General features: G+C 34.9%; 1 protein-coding gene across 2 annotated transcripts in view; it reads left to right on the top strand.

Annotated features, from left to right (window-relative positions):
- POT1 (protection of telomeres 1) overlaps positions 1–16,621 on the top strand; it is a 58,401-nt gene that overhangs the window by 30,089 nt on the left and 11,691 nt on the right. For both annotated transcript variants that reach the window (XM_007430268.3, XM_025167951.2), the window contains 7 exons: positions 1,081–1,371; positions 6,342–6,497; positions 11,065–11,210; positions 12,467–12,546; positions 13,238–13,279; positions 14,108–14,264; positions 15,605–15,810. In XM_007430268.3, the coding sequence (XP_007430330.1) occupies positions 1,081–1,371; positions 6,342–6,497; positions 11,065–11,210; positions 12,467–12,546; positions 13,238–13,279; positions 14,108–14,264; positions 15,605–15,810 (1,078 nt within the window). The remainder of the gene's footprint in view (positions 1–1,080; positions 1,372–6,341; positions 6,498–11,064; positions 11,211–12,466; positions 12,547–13,237; positions 13,280–14,107; positions 14,265–15,604; positions 15,811–16,621) is intronic.

Consider the following 16,621-nt stretch of genomic DNA (forward strand, 5'->3'; position numbering starts at 1 on the left):
ATATATAACCATTTATACAGTTAATATATGTATAAATATATTAAAGCTGATACAGTCCTTTGTAAAATTCTCCAATCAGTTATGGAAAGAGTCCATTCCTAGATTGATCTTCCCCAAACAGACCTGTCGTTCTGGCCTGGTTGGCTATGCTAGGGATTTGTAGTGTAGTGCATCTTCTGACCGACAAACTGGGCATCATTTGGCTAATTTCCTAATCTCAATAAAGGACTTTGAGGACACATTTGAGGGAAGGGTAAGAGCACTGCATTCTCCTAGGTGTTATTGTGAATTCTCCCAGGTGTAACATTTGAAAGAATGAGCCATTTGAGCAAGACAGTGTATGAGACATGCTCTTTGAATATATATTCTCCTAATAGCTTATATTGATGACCAGCTAAATAAAGAAAATAGCCATTTCAAGTATCATTGTACTGATTACAGAAGCTGATTTATGGCACCAGAGATTGGTTTTATTTTTATCTAGGAAGATTTATTATCTGGAAAGTACTTAATTTTAAAACTGTTATGCCTCCCAGATGTTGTTAATTCTTTTAGCAACCAACTGCAAATGAAGATGCTATAATCAAATGTTTATTATAGCAGTACAGCTGTTTACATCAAGCATCCGCAGCGTAGTCTTGCATTGCTTCTAGTTGGAACACGTTGAACTTCAACGCTTTTGCAATCTAATGTCTTTCCTCCGAAACAGGAAGGCAATCTGCAGTCCTCCACATTATTAGTCTCTTTGTGCTTCTGATTCTTGAAGGCATCATAGTATGCTTTACTACAAATAAAATAGCCGTATGTACTGAGTTTATATGTGATGGATTTCAGATAGTGACCCCAGAACACATAGAAGAATGGAGGACTTCGTCAGTTCCATCCAGTTGAAAGTTAAAAACTTTTCAAATACATGTTCTGAAACCACAAGGTTAACCAATTATTAATTTGATAGTTTCTAAAAATCTTGTTATTTTATTTCATAATTTTTAGTATTACAAGCCTGTATCAAGTCTTATGTTGACTTTTTAGGATGATTTTTTTCTATATGATACATCATTTTTGTTCTTACTGTTGTAGATCAAAGAATTCAATAATCAGATGCATGGGATTTCAGGCAGTGGATTTGCTGCACTTACATTTGATGGTACCATCGGAGCCCCAGTGATTCCCCGAACATCTAGCAAAACATTTTCATTTACAGATGAAGACAAAAAAACTGTAGAAGACTTGCGTATTTGGGTGGCAAGTAATCTTCCTAATCCAGCTCCCACAAAAAAATTATGTGACATCCAGCCACCAATGTTTTTTGAATTCACCTGCCAACTAGTAGGAAAAGCTAAAGTGGATGGATCTTCTTATCTTCTCAAGGTCTGTTTTTATTTATTTATTTATTATTATTGTTGTTGTTGTTGTTGTTATTATTATTATTTTCCGCCCCTTCCCTCATTAATGTATAATAACTGTTTTAATTAAACAGTAATTACACATTAGCCCTGAGACTGAATATAATCTAACCTATGATATTTTTTTTTTCTGATCAGCAGTGTCACAATCAAAATAAATCTTAAATCTTCTGCTAGAAATGCTGCCTTTTATGGTTCCTGAATGCTTCTTTGGCCCATCTTGGAGAATTTATTTATTATTTATTTATTATTAAGCACATTTATATAGCCGCCCATCTCACTGAAGTGACTCTGGGCAGCATATAACAATCAGATAAAAAGACAAGTATAAAAACAGCAGAAAAAATATTTAAAAACCACATTAATAAATAGTATAAAAGGTTTTAAACTTGGAACTTGTTGGATACCAGAGGATTCATTCAAGCAAATTGATCATCTCTGTTTTTCGCTGGCCATGTTTTGGCTCAATTTAGGGTGGCATCTATCTAAACTGACTTCATTATTTGATGGCCCTGGTTGTTATTCAAATCATTAATAGTAGCTTGGGAAGGAGACAGTGGTGTGCACTTGTAAATATCCCTTTTTGAATTCAAATTAGTCATCATCCATATTTCTGCTGTCTTGTTAAATCTTTTATGAATCTTTTGGTATTACCCATCTATGGATTTTGGATTTTTTCCCACGAACCACTGGAACTATGATTGCTGTTTATGTGCCTTGGAAATAAATTAAGAAAATATGGTTGAAATATGTTTGTGGAATGCAAAAGTCTCTCACTTAACCTCTTTTGCAACTGTTTGGAATTCTGAAAGTTTAGAAGTATAAAATATGTCAAAATAGATATAGAAATTGTGATAACCCTGTGTGCAAGAGAGACTTAATGTTTGGCCTACAGATATAGGTTACTTTTGCATCTGTTTAGGTACATACATAATATCTTTAGTAAAGACTTGCTTGGAAAGGTAATTGTGTCTTTCCTTTTTTGCTCCTAAATTTCTCAGAGGCTTTTTCATCAACCAGAGATTCCTTGCCTTGAAATAATGACAGAAATTTAAATTTCTATCTTCAGATTCTGCATTTGCATTTTAGAGTTATTACAAGAACATATTGTCATATGTTTAGATACATGGGAAAATTGAATTTTATTCCTTCCCTGATGCAGGGATGAAGTTTCTCGCATCAATTTATGTTTGTACTGCATGAAAAGAAATCTATTTAAGCCATTTCCTACATCATAGCTGTTGCTTATATTAAAATGGAGATCCAAGACATGAATGCATAACAAACAGAAATCCCATACAATCCGCTCTTGAGCAATTCATTCTACTCCATTGGATGTCTACCTTTTCCTTCTGCTGTTTATTTTTACCAAGATTGCATCTTCTAAGTGCTGTGTTATATGTCTGAGTCCCAAGACATATAACACAGGTTATATGTCTATTATATATTTGAGGGCCTGAAACTGCATAGAACAGGATCACCCACACACCAATCTCCATGTGATCAGCTCGGAGGTCTGAAATGGAAGTATCACTGCATCACCTAGAATATATATACCATTTGCCACACAGTCTTTACTAAAGTAGGGTAATCAATCGAATGCAAATACAGCTTCTTTTCAAACCTTCCCATAATGAAGATCACCATGAGCAGAGATTGAAGCTAGTATATATTTCCCTATTTTCAATTAAATTTCATTTTAAGCTATTATCTCATCAGGTAAATGCCTGAATTGGGCTGGTATGTATGTAACAATATATAAAGGCTTTGTTGGATCTGTACATTTGAAGTGGGAGATGCTTTTATACTATCTGTACTTAAAAGTTCCTGCATGCAGAAAATCAGTATGTCAACAGCTATAAGCTAGAACTTTTCTCTTTGTTACCCCACATAAAAAAAAAAAAAGATAGGAACAGCATTAATTTACAGATAGCTTTTCATTCTTAGTCAGACTGTGTATCATTTGTTTGGCCTTTCTGCTTTGAGAGATAACATATTTTTAAAATAAACCCATTGATAGTGTCTTGTAACTAAAGGGACTACGACCAGGAGTGTCTGTAGCAGAACATGTGGTTAACTTCGTTTCTTCCGAGCTTGTTCCTTTCTGCTTTACTTTGTGCTGGTCTAGTTCCACCTATAAAAGCTCCATGCAATTGAAATAAAGTCTGAAAATCACTGGGCGAATTAAATCCATTTAGTTTTTGAAGGATGAAAGAGAAATTCCTGTTTGATATATAGAATATAAGTACCCATGTTTGAAAAATGATGACATTTATCACTTACATTCTCTAGTTCACTATAAGTAGTAGAAGGCAATAATTTAGTTTAATCTTTTTAGTATTACCCTTATTCTTTAAAAGGTCCCAATAATAAAATTCCAAAACATCTGGAGCCCCACTTGAAGACCATTGGCATTAGATCTGTGAAACTAGGCAGGAGTTAATCTTTTTAGGGCCAATATGCTTATATTCAGATTAGTATTTTACTTAATTTATATGCCACTTTTCTGTTTGGAATGACCATTCAAGGAGGCTTACAATTTCAAATATTTCATATTTAGAGTAGTAAAATATTTAATGTTAAGTATTACCCTTATTCTTTAAAAGGTCCCAATAATAAAATTCCAAAACATCTGGAGCCCCACTTGAAGACCATTGGCACTGACAAAATCACCATCCGTCAATTGCAAAAGGCAGCTTTACTTGGAGCAGTTTACATCCTGTGACAATATCTTTAACACCATCAAACAACAACATCTGCCTATCCCAGGTCCTTGGGAAGGACTCGATAGGTGGATAAAAATGCCAAATCCAGTCTAAACATCTGGCTGACTATGCGACCAACCATAATAATAATAAGTTTTATATCCAGGTGACTAACTGCATTCATTAGACTTCTTTCTGACATGTATACAGAATGGTCAGCGTTGGCTAGATGAGAGCCTCACAAGTTTCGGCACATGAGGAAGCCCTTAAAAACTTTCAGCAAAAATTACTGTGCTCTTATAGCCATGCAATGTCATTTACAATGCAGGGAGAACCATGGAATTCTGTTATTAACAAAGAAACTGTTTACTGCTGAGCTTTTATGCTATTTGTGTTAATGGTTTTCTGTCCTGAAATACACAAATGGCCATTCAAAGAGATCTGTGAAACTAGGCAGGAGAGTGAAAAAGCAGCAGCGGCTGGCAGGTGTTTGCAAACTGCTGTGAATTTTTTTTTTTTTTAAGAATTAAATCCACAGGAGCAAGCAGCAAATAAAGGAATACTAGTATTATCTCAAAGAGGTAATAGGGAAGAAGAACCCACAAAACATGACTAGTCTTTAATTCACAGTGTGAACAGCAGTTTGCTTTTTGTTTACCTCAGTAAGCATTAGCTTTATCATATTTTCAGTTAATAAACTGAATAATTACACTGCTTAAGTCAAAGATAACTTTTCTTTTGAGATACAGCCCATTATAACTAGTCTTCTCAATAGAAAACGATGATCAAAGTGGTTTGTAAACAATTTTAACCTCTTAAAAATATTCTCCGTATTCTAGTTCTTTGGCTTCATTTTCAGGAAGCCGTAGGTTGCCTTTTCTGGATGGCCTGAGTGTTTTGTCTGTCAGATACGTAGTGATATATCTTGGATTTGGACACTGATTATCTGGATCTGCAATTTATCTGAAACATTGGTTATGGGATCCTATAGTTAATAAGGAAAACAGGAAAATGTTTCACACACATGCATGGACATATTTTAGGGGTGTTACATTCTGGCAGATCTTCAGATTGACATTCTAATTGTATTATTCTAATTATTTATTATTTCTTGCACCATCTTTCTAAGTATAGAAGATAGAGACTGCCATAAATTAATGTACTAAAATAAGATTAAATAAATAAATAAAATAAAAATAATAAAATAAAATAAAATAAAATAAAATAAAATAAAATAAAATATAAATAAATAAATAAATAAATAAATAAATAAAATCCAGACCTGCATTAACACTATCACTTTCTTTAGAAAATACTCATGCCTGTTCTGAAAATATTAGTCAGGTATATTAAAACCTTTAAAATCTTGGTGTGTTTTAGAAATGTATTTAATGCAGTCATTAAACCATTTATAGTTGACTGTTTTGTTCCAAACTGGAAAAATATTTTGAGGTATTCTTCCAAATAATCACATTGCTTTGGTCTAGAAAAACCGAGTTGGTACAAAATACACTGAGACCTTCTTGTGCCTATGCTTAAAATAGATGTTTATCAACAAACCCCTGATTTCTTCTGTTGTGCCAATGCTGTTTTATTGATCCACAAAGATAGGAGAAAATTGAAGAAAGGCATGGAGAATTCAGATTCAGAACTTATCATAACTATCAAGCAGATATGATTAATGGAGTAATGGAGTTTGCATAAAAAGAAATGTGTGTTTTTTAAATGAGTTTAGAATTAGAATATTGTCCTGATTCATTGTTTCTGAATACTATTGGATAAAAGGACAAAACATTTTGAGTTTTTTAGCCATTAAAAATGGAATATTTTATCCCTAACTTGAATTTTGTTTTAAGTTCCAAACTCGCAACTTCGTTAGATGGTTGAAACATTTTGCATGGCCTTCTTGCATGTTCAGGAGGATGAATAAAGCAAACTTATTATCCAAAATACTGCCGCTAGCATTTTTAGGAGTATTATGCCTTGTTCTTTTAGAAACTTAAATTGTTCTTCAGGAAGACTGCAACACAGTTTTCTTTATAGAGAAATATTGTCTCAGAGAAATCTAATAAATAATGTATTTGAAGAAGCAGCTTTGGGAAATTAGAGTTTTAATGACACCTTGAAGGCCCAGGTTTTCCATCCTTTATTGTAGTATCAATCTTAATCTGGAATATTATTTGTACAATTTTGTCTGTTTCCAAAAAGAGTGAATTTTGTTTCACTGCAGGTATGGGATGGCACAAAATGCCGTTTCCCATCTTGGAACGTGCTTATTGGAGAAGACGACCTAGAGGGAGATGGCTGTCGCATCCGTCAATTAAAACATCTGACAGTGGATGTTGTAGCTTTTGACAATCATGTGCAGGTGGCAAAACTACTAAAGGTAAAGGAACTCCTTGCCAGTTATAACTTGATTTTTTGCTAGTTTTATTTTAACTGTCCATTTATGTTTTTGCTAAAAGTCAGCAGTCTATGTATACATTTATTTAAATTAAATGAGTGGAATGTATATAAATTGTGCAGTGGTCCATGATTAAGCCCAAGAAACCAAATCTCCTAGGGAAAAAATAAAGACCAATTCAATTTAATTTATTATGAAAACCGATATCTTAATTAAAGAGCTCTATTCCAGCTTTTGGAGTACAAGTATTAACATACAGAGAAGAGGTGAAGTCTTAAATTTCTTTCCTATACTTCAGATAAACTACTTTTATTAAATTGCAGCCTGTCTTGTAAGTTTTATATTTAGAAAAAAATGAATATGGTCACTAATGAAAGCCTAAGAAATAACTCATTTGTGATTTGTTCACAAATATTAATTTCTGAATATTTCATTTTGTGATCTGTACACTTTTTGTTGGAGTTCTGCAATGTGCATTTTTAGAAATAGAAAGAAAACAGTTTCAGTAATATTTATTCCTTATTGAAGAGTGCCATCTTGCTGCCAGGAAGGCTATTTGTAACATAAAAAGTATTACTGCAAACAGCTCTTAAATAAGGATATACTGGTGGTATTACATTCTCAGGATTACAGTATAATCCCACTTTGCTGTTAAGTGCATGGCTGAGGGTGGTATGACATAAATAGATCTTGCTAATAAGTATGGAGTGAAAAACAAACAACGTCTTTGCCCAATAAAACAGGCTTAAATTAAATTAAACGGATCAATTTGTATTTCACTGCATAGTATTCTGGAACCTCCTGCATTATGTTATTTTAAGTATTTGCTGTCCACAAAGAACCTTCTGTATTATCTAAAATGTTTGTACATACTCCTTTGAGTCTGGCTTCCCCTTATATTCATCATACAGCAACATAAACAACATTCTAAATGATCTGTATCTGGTTAGATTTATATCCTGCTTTTTCTCCAAAAGCTTGCACTAGGATTTCCCCTCAAATTATACCCACAAATTATCCCCACAATAAACTTCATGTGAGTTAGCCTGAAGTAAGAGATAGCACTTGGCTGAGAATCACCAATGGATTTCCTTGGTTGAGGGTGAACTTGACCTTCATCCTACAGCAACACCTTAACCAATGGTTATTTTCCGCCAAGCACTATCTCTTAGTACTGTCCCTCCCCACCATACCCCAACAAGCAGAGAGAGCTGAAAAGAACAGAAATGTTATTCCCACAATGAAAGAAGAGCCACTGGTTATCTTTTTAAAGTGCCTTTTTTCTTTTTATTACTAAGGTTGTGTATGGTGTTTTGGGCTTAGGCTCTTCCAGCAAAAACATGTTTACAAAAAGAAAATGGACCATGTCTTTCTATTGAGAGGTTAGATCAGCATTTCTCAACCTTGACAACTCCCCATGCTGGCTGGGGAATTCTGGGAATTGGAGTCCACAGATCTTAAAGTTGTCAAGGTTGAGAAACACTGGATTAGATTGGCACCAGTTTCTGTTAGACAATTTAGTACCTGCCAGAGTGAAAACAGCATGCATTGTGGTCACTTTCCAATAAATACATTTAATATATTAAACTTGGCATTTGGGAGACAAATAAAACTCAATGGCTTCATTCAAACGCTGTTTTTTTTCATATTTTCTTTTTTTTTTCCTGAGATTTCTACAGCATGATTTTGCTATGTGTATTACTGATCAAACCAGGTGACTTTTTTCAATGGCTTCTTACAGAAACCATTGGAATTTTGGAATGGTGGTTAGAGTACAAGTCTACCCCTTAAGGTAGAATAAATTCAGTAGCAAAGTTTTTAGTATGATTTTTTAAAAAACAACTGTTGCATTCCAGGTAATGGAGTCATAATGACTTCAGCATGTGCCATTAACCAGAATAATAATTATTTGTACTTTTTCTTAGCTGCGCTTCAGATTACATAGAAAATACATTTGCTGATGATGGTGTTGTTTCCTGTAGTAGGAAAAAGCAAAGATTTGACTATCAAAAGCTCACTTGTGTGATACAGAAGTGTCTAAAATTCTCTCCATACATACAGTGGGAAAATATACAATGTATCTGAAGGAAATACAGAATTTTTGAAGGGAGTTTATGAAAGTAAAGGTGTGTCCTTTGAATTGAGTTTAACTTCTGATGTCCATGTAGTCTTCTTGGCAGCAGTCCAGAAGCATTTACCGTTTGCTTATTCTAGAATGCTTTTCTGACTTCCTGGTGGTCTCCAGTTCAAGTACTAGCCAGGTCCAACCCTGCTTAACTTTTCAAGATCAGCCACAGTCAGGTAGAGATCTATAAATCAACGTAGTTAAAAGGGTTCTCTGACATACAATTTATAGTATGTGTCTAATATAGCTGGACAAAGTTACATGTTTGTTTTCAGCCATTCACATTCTCGCTTGCACTGTTGAATGTGAACCACACTGCAGTGCAATCATTAGAATGGGAGACATGCCAACCATGTCTCCCATTCTAACCTGCCATATGGAAAATGAGCTAGTTATTTGAGAATTTACATTTGTAGGCTTGTTGTTTTGTTTTAAGCCATTTTCACTAAATAAACACTGAAGTTAAATCAGGATTTGTTTTCTTCAGTGCCACTTTCTGAGGGAGAGAGATAATTGTCTTGCCCTTGGTCAGTGGAGACAAATCAAAGTTAGGGTTCTCTATAAAATCTGCTCCTTATTTTCCATTCTGCCTCAGTTTGCTTGGGATTCTTATAAATATGTGGTCATCTTACTGATTAAAATGCAGCAAAAATGGCTTCTTTTACCTATGGAAGGTAGAGTTCACCTTTTTGCTGGTGCATTTTATGAGAAAACAGAAACCAAATCCTAATACGTTGATCCACTTGTGCAAATGTGGGAACTGTTCTTGTGCTCACCGTGTCAAATTCTGTTGTTCAGGAGCGAGCAGTGTGAAATCCACGCCCAGCAGAGATAGATAATAGGACGGTTCAAAGCATTGATATGGGGCAGTTCACCCCTTATCAATGAGTGTGTTTGTGCAAATGGGAGGAATCTCTTCTCAAAGCATTAAAGCTGCTACGAACTCCAGAAGGTCACACAGCTTATTCAGAGGCTTCTGGCATATGTTTGCCCCTGCACAGCCAGCTGCTTTACCAGCAGGACAGGAAACTCTAACAAAGGGAACAACCAGATGAGGATTAAGTAGCAGTACGGAGGGGGAGTAATTGAAGAAGCAGCCTGGATAAGGGCATTAATGCTAAAAAGTGCACCGGACTATACCATCTTGTTCTAAGAACATTCTGAGTGCACTTGACTTCCTACAGGTATTTCCAGTGCAGGGTTTCGGTCTCTTCATGGCTTTTTGGCTGTGCACAGCAATTATGAATTTTTAAACATGGAAGTATTTTGATACCAGTATGTGTAGACTGTTCCTTAGAATTTCCTGTTCATAAGCTAGAAAGGTAAAAGTGTGCAATGCTGCCACCCATTGGAAAAGATTGATGGTGCACACAAACCTTTTCTAGTAAATGAGAGCAAAGAATGGTGCACTCATTTCCTATGATCTCACTACTGAGAAGCATTGCTAATTTCCTAAACTACACTTGTATGCAAAAGTTCAGGCACCCCAGTCATACTGCATGCTTCATAAGTGAACAGCAGCTGACACAACCTCTACATGGTATAAAGTTAGAGATCTTTCTGAAAATTGGAATGCATATTCACTGTTTATGTACACTTGTTTGTAGATTAAAAGTTTTAAAAAATCAGAAATATGCACGTGCAAAAGTTTAGATACCCTTTCAGTCAGTACTTTATAACACTTTCTTTGGCAGAAGCAACAGCTTCCAGCTGTTTCTTATAGCCAGTTAACAGTCTATTTTTGTTTTGTAAGGGTTTTTTTTTTTAACTTATCCTAGAAATATTCTTGAGTTTCTTTGCACGCTCTGTGTATCTGAAGTCTCCCCATATTGTTTCCATAATATTCAAATTGGGATGGTGAAGGCCATTCGAAATCTTTATCTTTCTTTCCTGTAAATTCTTCATGGTTGATTTGAAGGTATGTTTTGGATTGTTACCTTGCTGAAATATCCAGCCTTCTTTCACGTTCAGTTTGTTCACTGACTGAGAGACTTTCCTGAAATCCGACTGGAGTCTTGTGTAAAAGATACCCACTTAGAACTAAAGAATTTTGAGCCCAAGAATTTGCTTTCTTTGTATTCAGAATTGCATCAGACCCAGCTATTCTACATACTTACCTAGTTAATCAGTTTGTCTTTATTTTACCAGTGTAATTTCAGGGAGGGAGGAAGGATTATCATTACATCCAGATCTATATTCAGTCACCACTATTTTATATTCTAGGATTAAGTTAGAAATTACCACTGAATTTTAAGAATTGTTGAAAGTTGATTTCATGCTGGGGGAAAGTTGTATATGTTGAATTAAATGCATACTTAAGAATATCTTGGACATACTTTTATGTATGGAATGCCATTGTCATACTTACATGTTTAATACATAACAATACTCCAGTAATTTTTTTTTTTTTTGGTGTATTTTAAGATTGGAGAGTTCATTACAATGTACAGCTTGCATGTCAAAACCCAAAGTTCTGATGTTGTACAATTTCTTCTCCATGGAGGCACTGGGCATGGTCGTGGGATTGCTGTCCTGCCAGAAAACCACCCAGACATCAAAGAACTAAAGTCGTGAGTAAATAACATTTAAGAGTGTGTCAGCTTGGGGAGGGGGGGGAAGTGGGGAATGAAACATGTTAATTTGTTCAGCCTGGCATCCCCCATTAATGGAGCAGCCTTGGTCAATTTAAGAATCATGCCTTGCAATTTTAATTCCAACCCCAAATTCTTAAAATTCTCAATTTAACATCCCATAGTGCTTTGACCAGAGACCAGGATTCTTACACTGGCTTATGAATTCTGGTGTGAATCTTCTATACCATGCCATACTGTAAGCAAATCACTAGCCCAAGAATTGGAATGACACAGAGTTCAGGATAATACAACAAAATAACAGTATCCAGGTATCTCTTTGCAGATGATGTTATTATTTTAGTTTGTGTGATTGTACAAAATATCAACCATGAACACGCCTGAAAGAATGTAAGTTACTGGCTTCTGTTCAGCCTGGGGCTCTGCTCTCCTACCTCAGCTCCTTGTGATGTAGCCCACACTAGCCTTTTCCAATCTGGATGCTTCTGTGTGACTTTCCGCTCCCAGAATTTTCAGTGATAGATATACTGTGGGTTTCTGGGACAGAACTTCTGGGAGGTGGGCATGTAGAATAAGATAAGTTCTCCCACTCTGGGGTGGGCTTCTGCTTAGCACAATGGCTGTAGAGGATAAAAGAGGAAGATGAGTCCACAGCTACTTTCTGCTCATGCCACTGTTAAATGCAGTTATAGCATAGTTACTCTGTTGTAAGTTGTTGTACATTACTTTTAAGTATCCCCAGGCTTCTCTCTCCCTCTCCCCCCCCATTTGTGTATATGCGTGTGTGTGCACGCATTTGTAATTTGTTGACCTGTAATAAAAGGGTATCCTATCTGTAGTTATATTTGAATTTAAGCACCATGCTTGCTGCATTAATATAGTAGAGTATATATCAACATTTACTTAGTAGGAAACACATCCAAATGAGTAATTTGTTAGATGCCAAGTAACACATGTGAAAACGATATTGTATTGATTTTCATACAACATCACACTTCCAAAATACCTTGTATTTTAATATTTTAGATCTGAGCCTAGCATTCTGGAAACAATAGCATGTAAATTTAGAGATGTGAAAAATGTTATGGCACAATCAACATTTGCTATTATTAAAGTGTTGTTATACTTATCATCAGGCAATGACATTCCCTGGGATTAACTGAAATCTCCTTTTTTAATAATCTGCTAAACTTTATTTACTTAAAATATTTCATTTTTTTTTCTTTCATTTTCAGATTTATGGACACTATAGACTTGACAGAAAGTGAGGGTTCAGAAAGAACTTCTCCAGAGCTTGAAAATTCTTATAGTTTATGTAAGTTTTTAAAAATTAAAATAGATCATTTTCATATATTTATAGGGCAAGAATGAGAAGCCTGTGCCTTCAAAATTTTCCTGAGCAAGAGTTTCTAGTAGTGCTAGCCAGCATGTTCAGCAGTGTAAAAGATAACTGAAAAATATAGTTCAACATCTGGAAGATCACAGATCCATATCTTTGTAATGTGGTTAAACCCACTACTATTTCTTTCCACAATGCATGGTAAAAGTATTAAGAAAAGCTAGTACATTTTGGTAAGAACTGTACTGTGCTGTAAGTTTATTCCCAGCAGAATAAATGTAATGAATAGGTACATTAATATGAAGGACTAAATGAATTCTGAATTTATATGTAGTACTGCTATCTTAAAAATAAAAAAAAGAATTCCAAGAAAGTATGCAAAGCTCTTCATTAGTAGAATTTTAAACTTAGAATCACTTATTTCACACTGCATTACATTCTCTGTAAGTTGGAATAGGTGTTCCGCATACGCAGTGCTGCTAAACAAATCTGAAAAGAGATCTGCAGGATCAGTAATAATATGTGTATTATTAATTAGAATAGAATTCTGTTACCTTACTGCAGTACATTTCCATCTCTGTGTGTTATACTTCTCTTTCTTTGTTGTTGTTCATGTAAAACAGTGGTGGAAAAAAGAAAATGAATTTCTCCTTTCCTTTTTTCCAAGTAAGATCCTGTGTAGAAAGATGTCAGCAGTTGTCTGTTACAGGTAGGAATTTCACATTTGGTTTTCTGCATATTTTGGATTCAGAGGAGCACTTCTCTTATAATAGGATTTCCTGCCCATTCTTCCCTGTGGCTCTGGGATATTTAAAAAAAAACATGGAATGTATCAGCAGGAAGTGTTATAATAAGGGAGAAAATGGGGGGAGAGCCTTAGAAGAGCAGAAATACTTTTCTGCTTGGCTAGGAAAGCATTTTATTCAAGCTCATAACGTTTGAATTTTTAAAAAATAAAATAGAAAAAAAGCTCGTAATGTTTGAATAATTTGATGTGTTGCAAATCTTAATGTAAACTTGATCTGCTCCACCAACAAAATTGTGAAACAAAGCCTAGTTATCCACCAGTTTTCAAAATTCTTGGATGCGGTGACACTCTGCTAATATAAGAAACAATGCACATGCATATTTTAGGAGAAAATATAAATGTTTATTTAAATGTGGGGTATATCCATATATTAAAAGAAGCAGAAGAGTGCAGAAATTAAATAGGAGAATTTATGAACACATGTGAATGTGTAATAGACTGGAAATAAGTTTATCTACCTGTAATCCAAGATGTTGTTATTATTGTACGTTAACCACTAGTTGAAGAGAGCACATACTTTTAAGTGGCCTATATAGGTAAAGAGCAAAATATAAACGTAAATGTTTAAAATACTAATTAATATGCTATTTAAATGCTATTGAATAAAGGAGAAATTGGGGAAAATAGGACAAATTATCAAATGTTGCTTAATGGATCACTGATAATGTCCTTCGTGCTTGTATTTGTTCATGTTAATCCAAATGCTTTTTATGTTTCATTGTTTTATAGTATTAACGGATCACCAGCATTTTGATGTAACTACGCTGAATACTATCAGAATGAGCAAGATTCCCCAGCACTATCGCATCAGAGCTAAGATGCTTAAATTCGAACCTAAGAAACTCCATCAGTCTGTTAAACTTCATTGCCCCCAGTGCAATTCATTGTAGGTGTCCAAGTGGCTGGATATTGGTACAGATATAAGTTGCTGGTGCCTTTGGAGTTATTGTTTACAGGGTGAAGTAAAATTATATGTTTAATGCCCTGCAACTTAGAACATACAATAAGATTAGGCCTTTATTTTCATATTCTATATTCAATTTTTAATCTATTTATTTATTTATTAAAAATTTTAAACTACCCGATAGCCAAAGCTTTCTTGGTGGTTTACAATAAAAGCACACATTAAAAGGCACAATTTGAATAAAAACATACACAGTAAAATCAAGCGAATGATAGAGAAGAGGTTTGCCACTGCCTTTTTCCTAGATGCTTTTTGACTTTCTCATCTACCTTACAATCCTGAAATGTCCAGGCTGTCTGTCTTCCAGGCAGTAACCTGGCCAGATTCATCTTATTTTTTGAGATTAGCCAGGGATTGCTAACTTCTAGGTGCATCTGGCTGACCTGGTCTAGCCTCAAAAGCTAAGAAGATTAGGCCTAGTTAAAACTTGAATGTGATAATACTAGAGAATACCAGGACCTCAGGCTAGACTGGGAAGTATAAAAAAAAATCCAGGTCTTTAGTTGTTTGCAAAATCATACCGTCCCCAAGAAAACTGCGTGGATGTATCCAGGGAAGTCATGAAGAGTTGAGTTCTGCTTGAAGGAGACATTACCTTTAAATATGTGCCAATATACCTTTAACATTCTTCTGTTTAAAAATTCACAGATACACACATTTGTGAAAATCACTGAGGGATGGTATTTGCAGATTCAACAATCCGATAGGTGAAGTCTATAAGTACTTAAATGTGTTCTTCTCTTTTCATTTGGGGGCAAATGAAATGGCAGCCACAAGTTAAGCAGCTGTACAGATCCCTATTCAGAAAACCCACCAGATGAAGGAAGTGGCTAATACTTATAGGGTTTCTGGGAGCTGTGTAAGGGCAGTGATATGGCCAGGCAGGAATCCAGCTGTGCAATGGCCCTATCAGATATCAGGGGATGTCTTATGGGTAGAAATAGTGTTGTGTAACTCTTTGTCCAGCATGATGTTACCAGTCTACTTGTATCAATATACTGTCTCAAACATTAGGTGGGTCTGAAGCCTTTTCTCTTTTAACTACCCTTGTATGCTTTATGGCGGTTTAGTCCTGTTAGTCTTTTTTATGTTTTATACTGCTTGGTACAAGGTAACACATCAAGGCCTTAAAATGCTGCAGCCTGTCCAACATGCACGTGGAAATGTTGAGTTATCTGATTTACAGTTTTTCCATATTGTATTTCTTGGAGAATCGTTTTGAGGAGGTTTTTGGTGTTTACCTGGAGCTATAATTGTTTCAGGCAAGAAGTTCCAGATGGGACTGAACTTGATTCAGTTTTACGAGAAGCTTCAGCTACATGTTCAGATCCAGACTTGCAAAGTATATTGTTCTGCAAATCTGTTGTGTGGGATACTGAAAATCAGGGACAGCGGCGTGTAGCTGTTCATTTTGTGGAACACAACGAGCTACTTCAAAACCCAGAGGACAGTTTAGTTTTCCTAGAAGGTTAGTTAATTAACTCTGTATATTTGATTGGTCATTGTAATAGTCTCTAATCCTAAAAACATTTGTGTGTGTCAGTTGTTACCCTCATATACTTCTAACAAGCCAACAAAATTTAACAAGATAATTGTTCTATACATTAGATATATATAGATATAGATACACAAACACACACACACACACACACACATTTTTAGTTTTCAGTACATGAGCACACAGGAGCCCATCTTTTTTTCCATGTTGTTTTTGGGATATAAACTTTATATAGGTCCTTGAAAATATGGAAAATAGAATATGCCAGATCTATAAGCTTATCGGCTTATGTCCTTATTCTGTGTCTCTTTCTCTCATTTTTAAGAAACTCTCATCTTCAACTGTGTCCAAAATTAATGATGTATAGTGAAACATTGATATAATGGATCCCTATTTAGCAGATTTCAGATGCAATGGACATATTCTATGTGGACATACACTCAAAATAACCAACAAGTCCATTGCATCCGAAGTAGTGTAGATGAGGCAGATTAATTTATGTTAATTTTATTACATACATGATAATTTATATCATTTGCATTATCTAATGATAGAAATAATGTGTATATACTCAATGCCTTGTTTTGATTGCATATCGTATTATGCAAATTATATAAATAGCTGCAATTATGTATTTTCATATTTAACAGAGATTTGGGAATAATGGATATCCCCTTCCTCCCCTATGGTTCATTAAAACTACAATTCAGTGTATTTGCAATCTATCCAATACATGTAGACCTTGTTTAGTGACTACAATTGGGACCAGCAACTTGGTTGT

The sequence above is a fragment of the Python bivittatus genome, unplaced genomic scaffold, assembly GCF_059951505.1.
Source record: "Python bivittatus isolate LINGU-HERP-01145 unplaced genomic scaffold, Pbiv_v1 ctg000330_np1212, whole genome shotgun sequence".
Lineage (NCBI taxonomy): Eukaryota > Metazoa > Chordata > Lepidosauria > Squamata > Pythonidae > Python > Python bivittatus.